The sequence below is a fragment of the Protopterus annectens genome, chromosome 5.part0, assembly GCF_019279795.1.
Source record: "Protopterus annectens isolate FY-2018-M chromosome 5.part0, PAN1.0, whole genome shotgun sequence".
Classification (NCBI taxonomy): domain Eukaryota; kingdom Metazoa; phylum Chordata; order Ceratodontiformes; family Protopteridae; genus Protopterus; species Protopterus annectens.
Window position 1 is genome coordinate 772,452,889 of NC_056735.1, and position 16,194 is coordinate 772,469,082.

The window sequence follows — 16,194 nt, forward strand, 5'->3', positions numbered from 1 at the left end:
TCCTAGTAAGTGGAGTCCATGAAAGTGAAAAAAAAAAAAACATTTTTAGTTGGGTAGTAGAAGAGTAAATACTGAATTAATACTTTTCATTATGTATATATAAATGATGCTGTAAAGTACTTTTGCTAATGAAAAAAAATATGCAGTGGTTTTGTATACAAAAAGGTGGAGAAAGAATGAAAAGTTCTTGGGTTAATAGACAGTTGCTAGGCTAACAGCCCTAGAGCCCTTACAAGCCTAGCCATATTTATCCCAAGTTGCCCCAATTGTTGGTGGTTAGGTGAGTGAAGTTTGCAAAGGTAAGGGTCTGTGGTAGTTGGTACCAACTTCCTCTGTCCAGGAGGGACATGGGCGTCACCCCAGGACTGAACTTGCGGTCACCCATTCATAGATCTATGTTGCCTTTGAAGAGGGTCATGGCAATGCTCTGTTTCACTTGAATTGGAAGCTTGTTCTACAGAAGTTACAGTCTCAGAGATGTATCTGTCTCTCCTATATGACTTGTTTATGTCAGAGGCTAGATTAAGATCTCTGGAGCGAGTGACCCTCATGCAGTTTGATTTGTGAATGTATAGAATTTCCATCAGGGCCGGGTCAGAAACTTCCTTGTAAACCAGGCACAGGCCACCCCTTAACAAGCTATAGGAGACAGACTACAGTGACAGGGATTTCAGTCTTTCTGCGTAAGACTTGTTTTGCGTACCCTGTAATTTTTTGGTGAGAAACCTCTGTGGTCTCTCCAATTGTTGCAGGTGTCTGGTGAGTTACATACAAAAGGGAGCTTTGTACTCAATTATAGGTCTGATGAGGGCTCTTTACGTGTAAGATGTGCCACATAGAAGGATGTCCTTATTACTGGGGATATATGGTGATCAAAGGTTAGGTTGCTATCAGCCTGAGTGCCCAGATCACGTACCACTGGGTCTACAGTTGAGGGGATGCTGTCTATAGTTTAATTAGTAGGGATGTCAGCTTTCTCAAAGGGAATAATAATGCATTTTTTTCCATGTAGCTTTAATCCGTGGCTTTGGCACCAGTCATTTGTCTGCATTAACCCTGTCTGCAGTATATTAACATCGTTGGGGGACTCAATGATTGCTCCCAATTTGCAATCTTCTGCGAACTTGGTCGGCCACAGGCCATCCAAGCTTGTCTGGACTTCTGAGAAATAAATTCCAAACCATAAGGGGCCTAGCACAGAACCCTGTGTTATGCCACTGGTAACTGGTCTTTTGCTAGGGGTATCATCACCCACTTTGACAGTATGTGTCCTGTGAGTGAGCCGGTTGGCTACCCGTCTGGTAATGTAGGGGTTAATTCCCAAATGGGAGAGTTTCTCTATAATACCGGAGTGTGAGGGATTGTGTCAAATGCATTGGCTAGGTCAAGATAGGCAGTATGCACTGTCTTTCCCTTATCCAGGGCCTTTGTGACTTTCTCGAGGAAGTCAACCATGTTTAACTGGCATGATCTACCATTAATGAATCCAAATTGGGTTGGGTCCAGAGTTTGGAGATTACCTATGTCCTTATAATAAGGTCCATAATTCTTTCCATGGCCTTTCAGATGAGGCTAGTCAAGCTTACGGGCCTATAATTCCCTGTGTCAGTTGATGGTCCCCCTTTGTGCAGAGGGATCACTGTTGCTGTCCTCCATTCCACCTGAACATAGCCAATTCGCAGGCTATGGTTAAACAGGGATCCAAGTAAGCCTGCTAGGTTATGTTTAAGTTGTTTAAAAGACAACTTGGGATGTTGTCTGGTCCCATTGATGCCCTGTTTTTGGTTTTGGAGAGCAGTGAGATAACCTGTTCTCTTTGAGATAACAGGCTTAGGAATGGTGGCATTATACTTTGGGGGATAACTGGAGGGGGTGGGGGTGATGTTTGCTAGAAATCTGTCAGCTAGCAGGTTGGCTACTACTTCCGGTTGAGTATGGATGGTGCCATCCACAACCAGTTCAGCACATAGCTGGGTATTTTCTTTTAGATTTCAGATGCACTGTAGATAAAGAATGCCTTATTATCCTTAGCCAGGAAAACTATTTTTGCTTCATAATCAGTTTTGGAGGACTTGACAAGATCTCTAATTTGATTGTTTAAGCTACAGAGGAATTTCTTCATCTGCTGAGCCAGTTCCCTCTTATTTTTGGACCTTAGTTTCTTTCTCTTGTTGTATAGCCTTTTTATACCAGGGTGGCTTGTTTTTTTTTCAGCAGGATCTAGTTTTAATCTGGCCATGTACAGCCAGTTCTATACAGCATCTTAAGTGGCTATACAGGGCATTGGCGTACACCTCTGCATAGGAGTCTGTGTTATCTGCATTCAATGGGGCTTTGAAACTTCTTATACCATCACTTAGTAGGAGGTAGTTTGTCTCTGAAAACTTCTTAAGCGTTTTTGAGTTAGATGGAGCATCTGATCTTATAATTACATCAAACATACCAGGTAGGACATCACACAGGGGAGGGTGCAGTGCTCTCCCATGTTAGTGAGTAACATTTGGTCCTGTTGTGGGTGTGCTGACTAGCTGTTCCAGAGCATTTGCATTGACAAAGGCCAAGAACCTGTAAGCCAGCATGTTTGTGGATGTGTGTGTTTCCCAGTCGATGGTAGGATAACTAAAATCACCCGTGAGTAAGGTGTTGGGCTATATGGCAAGTGATTCCAGTAATTCCAGGTATGCAGTATGATTTTCCTGTTTCATGGTGGGGGACCTATAGCTAGCTATGATGTGCTAGGGGGTTTGCCCATAGTTAATTGGACATGGAGTAGCTCAAGAGAGTCAGACTGTTGCACCAGTCTCAAGGTGTGCTTTCTTTAATGAAGATGAATATGCCTCCTCCTTTGGTTCTTCATGCTCAGTTTGTAGTCTGAATGTATGGAAGGCACTGTAGCCCTGCATATCTGGGGTACTTTCTGCACCTTTGAAACATATCTCGGTGACTGCACAGATTTCAGCATCTTACAAAGTGAGGAGTGCTTCCAGGGAGTGCAGGGGTTTTTTGTTAAGAATCCTGGCATTAAGCAGCAGTGGCTTGAGTTTATCTAGAGAGGATTTTGTTATGTTGGGAAGTTGGTTATTTTGACACTGCCTAAAATAGGCATAATAGGGAAGGTAATGCCTTTGCCAGTATCCAAAAGCCTAGAGGAGACAGATGCAGACCATCTCTGGCAAAACAGCATAGACTGTCGACCATGTCTTCCCAGGTGTCAGGTATTGGATCCCCTTCAAATGACACCTAAAGCTAAGTCAGTTGTTAAAGTCAATCATTTTATCCCTTTGTATTGTGGCATCATTCTTGGAGAAGGTAGAATGCTGCTTAAGGCTAGGCTTATACCTGCCTGTGATGTGTAACCTGAAAACTCGGTCATGTCTAAATATAGTCTATTGAGGTACGTCAAGTCATACCCACATGGACTATGATGGAGTTGTACCAGTACTTGTTGTTGAGTGACTTGACAGATCCTGGAACCTGACAGGCAGCTAACCTTAAACCGCTCCTTATCCATGCTGGTGAGGAGAACATCTGTGTCTCTCATAATGGAGTCACCTATAACCAATACACTAGGTTTTATGGCATTACGCCATATGAGGTTATTTATTTGAGACGTGTGTGTGTTTTTTGCATTATGTGTGTTAAGTGTTTTCTATTTGGGAGGCCTGTGATCTTTTGGTAAGTTAATAGTGAGTACCTCTTCATATGTAGGTTTGTGTGTCATGTCCTTATTTAGTGTGGGAAGTGTATGTGTGCTGACAACCAGTTTGGCATTCGTTTTGTCCTTATGTGGGAGTCGTGAGTCCAGTTTTGTAGTGTAATTTATTTCTCTTTGCTGTACAAGGCAAACCACTTTAAATTCAGTACAATGAAAATGACTGCATTTTTGAAGTAGTCGCAATAGCAAGATTAGAAAGGAAGTATGGTATTTATTCCTGATGACTTCCTAGTAATCAAGCTTTGAGGCAAAAAAGCAAAGAAGGCAGAGAACGTATTAGTATACATAGACAGACGTTTCAGCAGTGGGAAAAAAACAAAACAAAATTATGGTCAGTGCTTTGGTGTAGTGGGAAAAGGCCTGAGTATGGCTTAGATGACTCAGGGTCATTTAACAGCTTGGTATCTTAGGTGCTGGCAGGGGAGAATGGGGTTGCTGAGGGTGGAGGGAGGGAGGTGCTCCTGCTTTGGGCTCAGCAGCATGGTTGATTTCCGAGGTGGAGACCAGGGAACCAGTCATGAAGGTGCTACTGAGGATTGGTGAGGCATCCTGCTGATGTCAGTCCCTTGAGGAAGGAGGAGTGGTTCAGGGCTGACACCAGTTGCACATCCAGTGTTTAAGAATATTACCAGTGATGCACACATAATGGGAAAAATAGTAAAGAAAAAAACTCCCCAGCAGCAGTTTGGTGCTGTACTAGGGTCCTTATCAGACATAGATCAGGAATAGTTTGGGGGAGGCTAAGGTGGGTCCGTTAGAACTGTATCAGCTAAAGGCCTGCTGCAGGGAGCCAAAAAGAAATTCCTAAAAGGAAGCAAAAAGCTATGATCTCTTCAAAAACCTGTTCTGTGTATGTCATTTTCAGCATGATGTAAGTGTGACACAAAACATTACAAAAAGGGCAATAAAGTGGTATATGGGCATCATCAGAAGCCATATACAGAACAAACAGAATAGTTTAATGTAGTCACTCAGCACAAAAGGGCATTAGGAAGGGTATGATATAAATATTCTATGTACTCTATTATAGTCCAGAGTTGAAAATTACATGTATGAGAAGAATAGGTCAGAGTTTGAAAACATGTTTTGGTAGGCTCAGTGGAGATAATGAAGAAGTAATATTTTTTTCACAGGAAGGGCAGTGCACTACTTGACTTGCATTCCAGTGGGGAGAGGATGCTAGCATCATATCTGTGACAAACTTCAATAGTACAAGAGACTCAGTTTTCCACGTGGAAGAAGAAAATAAAAAAATCTGTTAACTCGTGTACACCTTATCCCGAGGTCAGTGAGTAGGGCAGAGTTAGTGTGCCAGTAGTCCTTATTTGCTAACAAGGTTTATGGCTCTGTATGTTGCATGTTTTGGATAAAAGAGCATTGATAAAAAAAAAAAACTTGTGTGCGTAAAAAAGCATTGCAACATTAATACTGAATATTTGAATTTTGTAACCTGGAATTTGAGTAGGAGTATAGCTGCATCATAAATCTCTACTGGGAATGTCTTCAGGAAAAGTAAACTACCATCCCATACCACTTTGTGGCTGGTATGTCTCGTATGTAAGTATGTCAGTTGTGAGGATTAATTCTTATGTGAATTGTCAGTGGAAAAACTGGACTAAAAAGCAGTTCCTCTTGACTTCACATTGAACAAGTAATTATTGACCAAGTCTGAGTCCCTCAAAAATATTTATCGGCACAAAGTCTGTAAGTAAAATTTAATGATTGTAAAATGAGTATCAGTTCTAGCAGCTGACACACAGGGTTAAGGCTGTGAGCTGTAGTTCCTATGGTACAAGGTTTGATTCCTTCAGCCTTCATTTGTCTACTCTGTGATCTTGAGAAAGTCACTTAACTAGGCATTACTCTCAGGTTGCTGTTGGAAAGGGACTGTGTCTCCAGTGGGCCTCCCTGCCTAACAAATGTTTATTATTATGATTACTAAAACTGCATTTCCTACTTAATCATTCTGAGTTTCTTGTTTGCATATAAGTACTGATTTTTAGTGTCTGAGTAATTCTGCTGTTTTTTTAGGAGGTTCAAAAGGAAGGTTCAGAGGGGAAATACCAAGCTTTCATGGAAGTCTGTCAGAATTTCCAGCCAGTGTTTCGATACTTCTGCATGGAAAGATTTTTGGACCCTGCTGTTTGGTTTGAAAAACGACTGGCATATACACGCAGTGTTGCAACATCTTCAATAGGTACTGTACTCATGTCATTATCACACAGTATTTGAAGATTTTTTCTTCTGTTTAGAAGTATAGTACGATGAAAGTATGAAAAAAATTAGCTCGGCAAATTTACACAGGGCAAGCAAGGCATCCCAATCATTTAGGCTGAAGACATTCATTTGCTTTGCTGAAAGGGTCTTCTGGGAGTTAGGCTGAAGTGGTCACTGACTTGTTTTTCTGCCTTGTTGGGGGGGGGGGGGTGAGACCAAACAGTGCCTATGTGACTCATGATGGAAGTTATAAGGTTGTCAAAAGTAAGAATACAGAAAACAGGATGGAGTGGTGTGATATATTTCGTGAATGTCACAAACCATATGTGGAAGTGTACATCAAAGTACTCAAATCAAGTTTGTCTCAAAGACAGAGTCCCTTGTGGCCCTGGTTGAGTATGTTTTAAAATGTATTTTTGCCAGTGTTTCAGAGATACTTAAGAACACCCTTGATTTTTTTTTACTAAAATCAGAAGAGTTGCTGTAAATTCTGAGATTTTACATGTTTTGAACGTTGCATCTTCATCATCATCATCATATGTTGTCATGCTTAACTAGAAAGGATTAGATTTGTTGAATTTCTTTCTTTTTAAGCAGCTTTTATTAAATTATTATTGAAGACATCAGCACCATTATCATCAACACCCCTTTCCCATCTTCTACATGGGATGTTGTGTCACCTAACACTTTCACTCTCAATTCAATGCCAGATCTGAAGTAGGGAGTTCATTTGTCAGCAACCTGTGGGTTTTGGATCCGATATTGGATCCGAGCCGGCAACTTGTTTCAAGCTAATGGATCCGAGCTCCTAGCTCCTCCCCTCACCCATAATCCCCTGCTAACCCTCCATGACCTCAGATCTAGTTTGCCACGCTTGTGGACGGAATTGGTCCTGAGGGCACTAGGCTCCATGGCGGCAGCGATTACGCTCCTTCCATGCGCCCGTCTGAACATGCGGGTACTGCAATGGACACTTCTAGTACAATGGTCTTTTCTATCCCTTCCTCTTCACCACCCCATTGCTATCAGCAAGGCTTGCAGGAGGGCTCTATTATGGTGGCTCCAAGCCTCGGACCTCCATACCCTTCTCCCCTTCTGCACCTCTCCCCCTCTCCACTGTGACCACGGATGCCTCCCGCCTCGGGTGGGGGGGGCATTATTCAGGCAGGACGGTCCAAAGCATGTGGAACGACACAGAGACCTCCCTGCATATCAACATTCTAGAGATGAGAGCGGTGCTGTTCGCGTTGCAAGCACTTCAGGATCTCCTCCCCATAGGAACGATTGCAATTCAGTCGGACAACATGTCGGTTGTCTGGTACATCAACAAACAAGGGGAACCAGATCTTACCCTCTATGCCGCAAAGCCATGAGAGTGTGGGAATGAGCGATCTCCACCAACCGTTTTCTGATTGCAACGCACATTCCGGGATGGACCAACATCCTAGCGGACAAACTCAGTCGCACCCTTCTTACCCCGTACGAGTGGTCTCTCAACCCTCTAGTAGCGAAGCAGATATTCGCAATATGGGGGCAACCCTGCTACGATCTTTTTGCGAATCCATCAAACACCAAATGCAGCAATTTCTTCGCTCTAATCCCTCCTCCAGGGGAAACTCCAAGAGACGCTCTGGTGCATGCTTGGCCACCCGGTCTACTTTATGCCTATCCTCCTCTACCCCTGATGCTGCAACTCCTACAGAAAGCCTCACGGTTGGGGAGCAGGATGATCCTCATTGCCCCATTCTGGCCTCGGCAAATTTGGTTCCCTTACCTGTGGGCTCACCTTGTGAATCCTCCTTGGATTCTAGATCCCAGTCCGGATCTCATCTCCCATCCGTCGAACTTACCGACCCGAAACCTGGACAATCTGAAACTGACAGCTTGGTTGCTCCAGTTCCACTCCTAGTTAGGACTCCTGGTATCTCTTCACCAGTCAAAGCTATCCTTGTGGCAGCGCATAAGCCCTCCACCAGGAAAGTGTACCGCAGTAAATGGAAACGTTTTTCCATCTGGGCGGAGCATCATGATCTAGATCCTTTTACGGCTCCTCTTCCGTCCATATTAGACTTCCTAACCGAACTCTTTCAGGAAGGCGCTAGTTGTTCAACTGTCAAAGTGCAATTGGCAGCCATATCACATTACCATGTGGGACATGATACAGGGCCCTTGATGTTGGCCAAGTTGTGTAAAACCTTTCTCAAGGGCACCATCTTACTTAGACTCCCTATAAAGGAAGCCGTGCCACCATGGGATCTTTCACTAGTTCTTCAAGCCTTGACTGCTCCACCTTTTGAACCCGCTGCTTCAGTAGATCTCAAATTCTTGTCTTGGAAAACAGCATTCCTTGTAGCCATCACTTCAGCAAAAAGAGTTTCGGAGCTTCAAGCTCTTTCTGTGAAACCTCCTTATTTGATCTTTCACCCAGACAGAGTGTACCTCAGGATCAATCCCTCTTTTCTTCCCAAGATAGCATCAGAAACCAACATAAATCAATCCATAAATTTACCGGTTTTCTTCCCTAAATATCAGAATAAGGGAGAGTACAAGCTGCACTCATTAGATGTTCATAGGCAGCTTTGCTTTTATACTCATAGAACAGCTGGCCATAGACAATCCGACCAGCTGTTCATTTCCTTTGCCAAATTTAATTTGGGGAAAGCGATTTCAAAAGTATCTTTATCACGCTGGATTTCTCAATGTATCCTATTGGCGTATCAAGCCTCTGGGAGACCCGCATCCAAAGGAGTTCGTGCTCATTCCACCTGCTCCATCTCTACTTCTGCGGCCTTCAAGTCTAGAGTTCCACTGGATGATATTTGTTCGGCAGCCACTTGGGCTTTATCTCATACCTTTATTAACCACTACAAGCTGGACGTGATTTCTAGAGGGAGAGCATCCTTTGGCTCTGCGGTGCTTCGCAATATCCTTCCATGATGGCCATCCAAGGTGCAGGTAGCTGGGGACTCTGTCCCACAGGTTGCTGACAAATGAACTCCCTACTTCAGATTAAGAAGTTATGTACTCACCATAACGTTCCATCTGAGTAGGTAGCTTCATTTGTCTGCAACCATCCCCCCCTCCTTCCCCCTGGCCTTCTTCGGATCTATTTGTAGTTGGATACCCATTTTTTTGGGTATATATTGAGGGGCAAACTCGATCTGAGGTCATGGAGGGTTAGCAGGGGATTATGGGTGAGGGGAGGAGCTAGGAGCTCAGATCCATTAGCTTGAAACAAGTTGCCGGCTCGGATCCGATATCGGATCCAAGACCCACAGGTTGCAGACAAATGAAGCTACCTACTCAGATGGAACGTTATGGTGAGTACATAACTTCTTATTTCTTACCTGACTGTCTCAGGTCTTCTTTTACAATCCATCCAACTCTTTGCTGGACACCCTCATTTCCTCTTGCCTTCTTTCTGTCTGTCCCAAATCCTCTTCACCAGATTATCTTCTACTTTTCTGCATATGTACTCAAACCACCGTAGTCTGCCCTTTTTGACTTTCTCTGCAATTAGAACTACTTTGGCTGCTGCTATGTCCTCATGTCTTCATTTATCCTACAGTGTGCATCCTACTACCTGTCTCAGGCACTTCATCTCCATCACCTCTAGCTTCCTCAACTGCTTTGCCTTTACTGCCCAGGTTTCTTTACCATACAGCAGTACTGGTCCCAGCACTGTTTTTGTACACCTTACTTTTCAGCTTCTTTGGCATTCTTCTGTCATAAACTGTCCTTGACACTCTGTGCCACTTGACTGTAACCCCTTTATTTCTAGCTTATCCCTTCTCATTCAGACTTCCCTTATCCTCAGTCTCCCCTCTCAGATACTTGAAGTTGTTAACCTGTTGTACTATTTTTCCTTATGTCTCAATTCTCAACTTTTTCTGATTCCCCCATTTGCTGCCATTACATCTGTCTTATCAGTTTCATTCCATATGCCATCAGTTTTGCATTCCATTCTCTTATCCTTTCCTGAACTTCTTGTTCAGCTTCTGCTTTTAGTTCCACATCATCTACGTACAGCAACTTTGTTGCTCTGTCCCCTCTGACCTCTTTGTTAATGTATTCCATCACCAGTATGAATGGCAGGGTGCTCAGAGCTGAGCCTTGATGCACACCACTCCCACTGGGAACCTCTCTCTGAGATTGGACACTGATCATACTTGAGACATTGGATCCTTGTACATAGCCTGCACTGAGTCTACCAATGTTTCTGAGACTTTGAATCCACAGGACTGCCAAAATCAGTTTTCTTGGGACCTTTTCATATACTTTCTGCAAGTCTAAGAATGCCAGTTAGACATTTTCTTCATCTCTAATTTCTTCGAAAATATTTTCACTACAAACATAACGTCAGTCATGCTGCATCCTGATGTGAATCCAAACTGCTCATTTCCCATCTTAATTTCTACCTCTCCAGAACGTTTATGCAGTGTGACAGGAAACATACTTAAGAAATAGCCACACATACATTAATAGAAAAGAAAGCAGGCCATAGTAGCATTTGTCATTCATGTATTATACCTTGTATATAAGAACCAATGTTGTCTTTTCTGTCCACCTCAACCTGTGGATTATCAGATCCTATTGGATTTAAGGTGACATTGCAGAATCTTTAGCTCAAAAGCCCCACGTCCTGCCCCATAATGCTTTGCTTAGTTAAACCTCCTCATATCTCATCTGATTCCTGGATCAGGCATATTCCACGAAGCTCCATTAGCTAAGTGCTTTTGATTCTTTACTAATTGTGTAGTTTACCTTCTCTCCTGTCCTAGTAGTTTAGCAATCCCTAACAGTTGTATTAGTTTAGGAATAGTTTTTTCTCGACTATTATTACTAGATCGTGAGCCTAGTGACTGCATTTTTGTGTGTTTGTGAGAGAGCTCTACTTGCTTCCATTTTTTGGTCAGAGTCTAGCTTGCTTTCCTACTTTACTCTTGTATATATTTTCTTGTTGTTTAACAACAAAAAAAAAAAGCGAGAGAGAGAATTTTATGCGTACATATGCACCTTTTTGTATTTAGTTATCTCCTGCCATTTTTCTACTGTTTTTATGTCGTTTGGATTGCTGTCATACATTATGGAGAAGGCTCCAGGCTTTAAAAACTGTTTATGATGTGGGCACAAGTTGCTCCCGCAAGTGTCTCTTGACCACCGTGTGTGCGCTGTCTTGGTGTCACACACCTAGACATGGATTGTTATGCCTTTGCAGCCTTCAAAGCCACAAGCTTACCCGTTGCTTCTACTCCTGCCAAGACTACCATGTCTCCCACTCCCTCCAAAAAGTCTGCAAACAGGAAAAACAAGGTTAAGGACAGAGAGGGAGAGAGAGATAAGAAAGAGAAAGACAAGCAAGAAGAAAGACTTAAACAAAAAAGAGAAATGTAAACAAAAAAAGAAAGAAAGCGGTCAGGAAATGTTCTCCTCCTCTTGAGAATTAGACAGATCCAAATGTCCGAAGGCCATTGACTACTCCAGCTTTCAGATTAGATTTGGAATTGGTAGACCCAGGTACCAAATTCTGTCTCTGTAGGCTCCAGCTTAAGATCCTACCAAATCATCAACATTGAACATTTTGAGTCCCTATTTGTCAGTGGCTCCAGTTACTGCTCAACTCCATTCTCCCTTTGTTCCCACAACTCTGGAACCAGAATCTTCCCCAGTCAAATCTAAGCTTTTACCTTCCAGATCCATGAAATTACTCAGCCTTTAACTTCACCTGGTAAGCCATGCTTTACAATTTACTCAGGGTCTGCAAGGTCCTCCAGGAAGGATCATTCCCTTGCTCTCAGCCCAGAGGGTAGCTGGTTCTCTCCCTTCAGCCCCAATATGTTTCACTCCTCCCCAGCCCACATTTTCATGCCTTTGACTATGGTTCCAGCACAAACCTGTACCAACACCTTTGTCAGTGCATACTGCTTGGCTGCCTTCAGCACTGACTTCTGCATTGATGTATTCAACCTTGGTCTTCTTGGGACCGAGTATGTCCCAGAGTTGTGGGGTTGGAACCAAAGGCCCGTGGTTGGGTTTGACTCTGAAGTTATCGAGGCCTTATATGGCACCTAGTGCTTTGGCTCTGGACAGCTCGGCTGCTGTCTCAACATCAGACCTGGCTGGGTCAGTGACTGGAGCCAGGATTTCTGCTTGATCTGTGGATTGAAAATGGTCCCTTTCTATTTGTCCGGAATCTTTGTCAGCATTTGACATAGTGGAAAGAATTTTGTCCCACTCTGAGACTGGAATCTCTATACCGGTGTTGGATCCATGCTGATCCTCTTGTCCTTCCAGTTAATATGTAATGACCTGTCCTGGGGCAGCCCTTACTGATGAGCTGTGAGTAGTCCAAGACCAGGGTCCCCTTCCAGCTTCCTTTTCCCCTCCAGCATCTCTCCCCTTCACTGCCACTTGGAGGTTCACAAGAAGAATTGTAAATCCATTGTAAATTAATTGAAATCCACAATTTTACTTCATGTTTCTACCTGTACTCTTTCTTTATTCTTTTTGCTAAATTTTATCCTTTGTTAATTTCCATTATGGCATGAATGTATGTAGCTATGTATCCATATTTAATATATGACATGAATGTATGTAGTCATGTATTCATATTCACATTACTTGTAATGTAATTTTGTTATTGTTTGTTTGTGTGGAGCTTTTCTCCTTTGGTCTCCACTGAAATTGGGCCACCAGCCCAGTTGGACTAACCCTGTTAACAAAAGACAAATAAGACCCAATAAAAGAGGAAGCACATGGATTCCCCTGAATAATCTTTTACTGAGGATTCTGACCTTGATGAATGGAAAGAGACCTCTAAATCTGCCCATGATGATAACTCTTTAGGTGATCTTTAGAACTGATGAGACACTGAGACAATAGACCACTGAAGCCTGTTCTCTTGAAGAGTCTGCCTTTCTTGAAGCCTTTGATGCGGGCACATGGACGTCTTGGTGGTACCCCCTCTGGACATCCTTTTTGACCTTGTGTCCCAAAGGGCTTGGAGAGAACCTGATGGTGGTGGAACCTATCCTCTGCAAACTGGAAGTGTCTAAGTTGGTGTCATCACATCCTTCTCTCAAGGTCAGTAAGACCTTGTAGTCTCAGTTGTCTACAATGTTATTGATATCTAACATGTTCGTGAGGCTCATATCTAATGCAGCAGGTGGTGTGGGATGTGTGGCCAAGCACTGCCATTGCAGTTCACCATCATGCCCGGATGAGCTTGTATAATTTTGTTGAATGCTTTAAGGTGTCCTTTCTTAATGCCCCTTTTCACTGGTCCACTTTGTTTATTCCCAGATTTAAGGACACACTGACCAGGAGCAACAGGAGGGCAAGAGGTTGTCTGCCATGGGAGTTCACTTTTCAAACCCGCAAAGGACCTTGTCATTAAACCAGAGGGGAAAGACTGTTCTTTTATAAATCTCAACAGTTTTTTCCAGGAAGCTCCAGGTAAAGCTGGCCCCCGAGGTAGAGGGAGAAGCTTCAGTGGATGCCACCTTAGGGTCCGGGGTTGTCTGCAAAACCAAGGTTTTATAGGTCCCTTCTGTGGCAAGCCTTTTTAGTGCTCCTGCAAGTTTGACCAACTGCTGACTCTTGTCTCTGGACCACATGCTTGGGAGGTCATCACACTAGATGCTTGGGTGTTGAAAGTCATTTCCCAAAGTTACACCATTTCCTTCCAGTTTACCCCAAGTTTGAGACAAAGATCCTTTCCCAATATTTCACTCCATCAGTGAAGAGAAGCAGCAGCACAAATCCAAAAGCTATTCACAAAGCAAATCTTCCAGGAGGTCTTACTAGACCAGCGAGTTTCCAGGGTCTAGTTAAGATTTTTTAGTGTCAAAAAATAAAAGAACCTCAGGACCATTTTGGACTTCAACAGATGAAATCATTACATAAACCAGACCATATTCCAGATGGTGATGGTGCAGTCCATTCTATCTCTAATAAAGATAGTGAGGTATTCCAGGAAGTTCCTGCTTTTCAGACTAAGAGACAGTCATTACCAGTTTAGTAGTTCTAGCGCTGCCTTTTGGCCTTACCACGGCTCCTGTAGTGTTCATAAAGTATATGGCAGTGGTAGCAGCTTGGCTGAGGCTGCAAGGATTCTCGGTCTTCCAATGACTTCAAGAAAATTGTTAATTCAGGAGAGGGACTTTCTGTTCCACCTGTGGTTATCCTTGGGTATCACAGTCAATTTTATTAACAACTTTATTGAATTACCACTTAAGACATAAGCCAACATACATTTATATAAAAGAAAACAAACCATATTAACAAGTTCCCAGTTTTAGACATTGTACACCACATGTATTCTTGTGTACAACTATCATCAGTCCAACAATACATAAATCGTTCAATTCCCACATTCCCTTAAACCTCACTCCTCCTCCAAAACACTATTTTGAATGTACTGTTCCCACAATTTCCATTTTTGTCTATGTAATTTGCTACTACCCTTTTCTAAAGATCCCCTTTTCAGTTCTTTTATCTCTGTTATAACATTCAGTGTTATGTTGTCCATATCTCGCCTTCGTTCTTGCTGTTTGGGTTCGGAGCCAATGCTGGCCGTATATTATAGCTCAAGAGCTTTTACTGGCTCGAGGCTAGCCCCTATTCCAGCATGTCTAGCGGTAGTTACTCAGATCTCTTTTGCCGCTTGCAGCGTCGAGATTGCGGGATACTAGTGATACTAGTGTTTTTCCTCTTATTACATTTTTGATCAAAAATTTCTAGTTTAGCTTATCTAATTTGTTAACGATAGTTGTCCTTTGTATTTCTATCTATCCCGTCTAAGTGGCTTGTTTGTGTAGTTTAACCGTTTTTCTCCCTGGCCTTTCCCCTCTTCCAGACTCGTTTAAATTAGAGAGTTCTTCCTTTCTTGCCTTTCCTGTAACTTTAAGGAGTTGCTGTTTAAGTTAGAGGCTCTCCTTAGGTGGGGAGTTCGCTGTTTAACTTAGAGGCTCTCCCCCTTCTCTGTTTTTCCCTGTCTGTAAAAAAAAAAAAAAAAAAAAAAAAAATTTTGTCTGTTATTGCCTAGTTGTTTCCCTTTGTCTAGCTTACTTAGTGCTTAATAGTGTAATTGCATAGTCTTCTTATTAATGGTCTATAGCCTTAGACATAATGCTGTTCTCTATTTTGTCCAAGGATGCTGCCAAGGATTCGAAAGCTTCGGGTTTCAAAAAGTGCGACTTGTGCTGCCAAAAGATGTCCCTTATGGATGGGCACACGAGTTGCATATATTGTTTAGGACCTGTTCACCTGCAGGCTGTACTCTATCTGCCATGCCTTTAGTTCCTGAGTTCTGCAGGAGAAAAGAAACAAGTTAATCTTGAGAGGTTTACTGAAGAGCCCTTTTGATGCTGCCATGGAGGGGACTCAGCCAGCTAAAAAATTGGACAAAGTCAAGGCTTCATCCTCTTCAGCTGCGAGTTTGGACCTGTCTAAGGACAAGGGCAAACCACAAGCCAAGTCGGACCCAACTTTCAGTTCGACAAGTCATCTTCACCTACGGCTCCATCTGTTTTTTTTGGATCCAGTAAGGTCCCATAAGCGTTTCAGGTCTCCTGCCGTGGAACCGGTGTGGTCTGCTCCACAATCTCCATTGTTAAAATCTGTGGCGGGCAGTCACTGGTCATCAACCCATTCCTCTCGGTCATCCAGGAGCCTCTCGGATGATTATGTGGAAAGAGTGGTAAAGAGGCTTCTTAGACACCAGCATTAGCCAAAATACTTTCAGGCCCATCCCAGAAAGAAATGGTGACAACAGCCCAAACAACACCTGTCTCAATTCCCCTTGGACTCTTCTGAGTTCGGAGCCAGAGTGTATGGAAGTCATAGTCGTGGAACCGTTTGTTCCAGTAACCTCCTGTGGTCTTTCGGTTCTGACTACTGCTCCGGTCTCCTTAATACCCCCTTCTGTTTAGAGATCTAGGAGTCAATGCTCCCTTGTCGGCTCCGAGGGGGAGAGCAGCATTGGGCCCTTGTCCGATCCTACTGTCCCTCTCGGAGCTTCGGCGCAGGTCAGCTCAGCTCCTACATCCTCCACCCTCAGTTCGGAGAAAGTCTCCTGCTTCTTTGGAGCCTGGAGATTGTTTTGGGTTGGGACCGCAATGCCTTGGAAGTGAAGAGGAGAGTTCTGTCTGCTGTGGCAGCTCCACCCTTGGCTCCATTAGCTCTTTTGCCTACGGTGTCAGTGTCCACCTCTGAACCTCCCCTTCGCCCTAATCGTAGGAAACCCATGCTCCAGGATGCCC

General features: G+C 43.3%; 1 protein-coding gene across 3 annotated transcripts in view; it reads left to right on the top strand.

Annotated features, from left to right (window-relative positions):
* The window catches only part of ATM (ATM serine/threonine kinase), a 3,174,581-nt gene that overhangs the window by 2,939,361 nt on the left and 219,026 nt on the right, over positions 1–16,194 (top strand). For all 3 annotated transcript variants that reach the window (XM_044072618.1, XM_044072619.1, XM_044072620.1), the window contains one exon: positions 5,747–5,912. In XM_044072618.1, the coding sequence (XP_043928553.1) occupies positions 5,747–5,912 (166 nt within the window). The remainder of the gene's footprint in view (positions 1–5,746; positions 5,913–16,194) is intronic.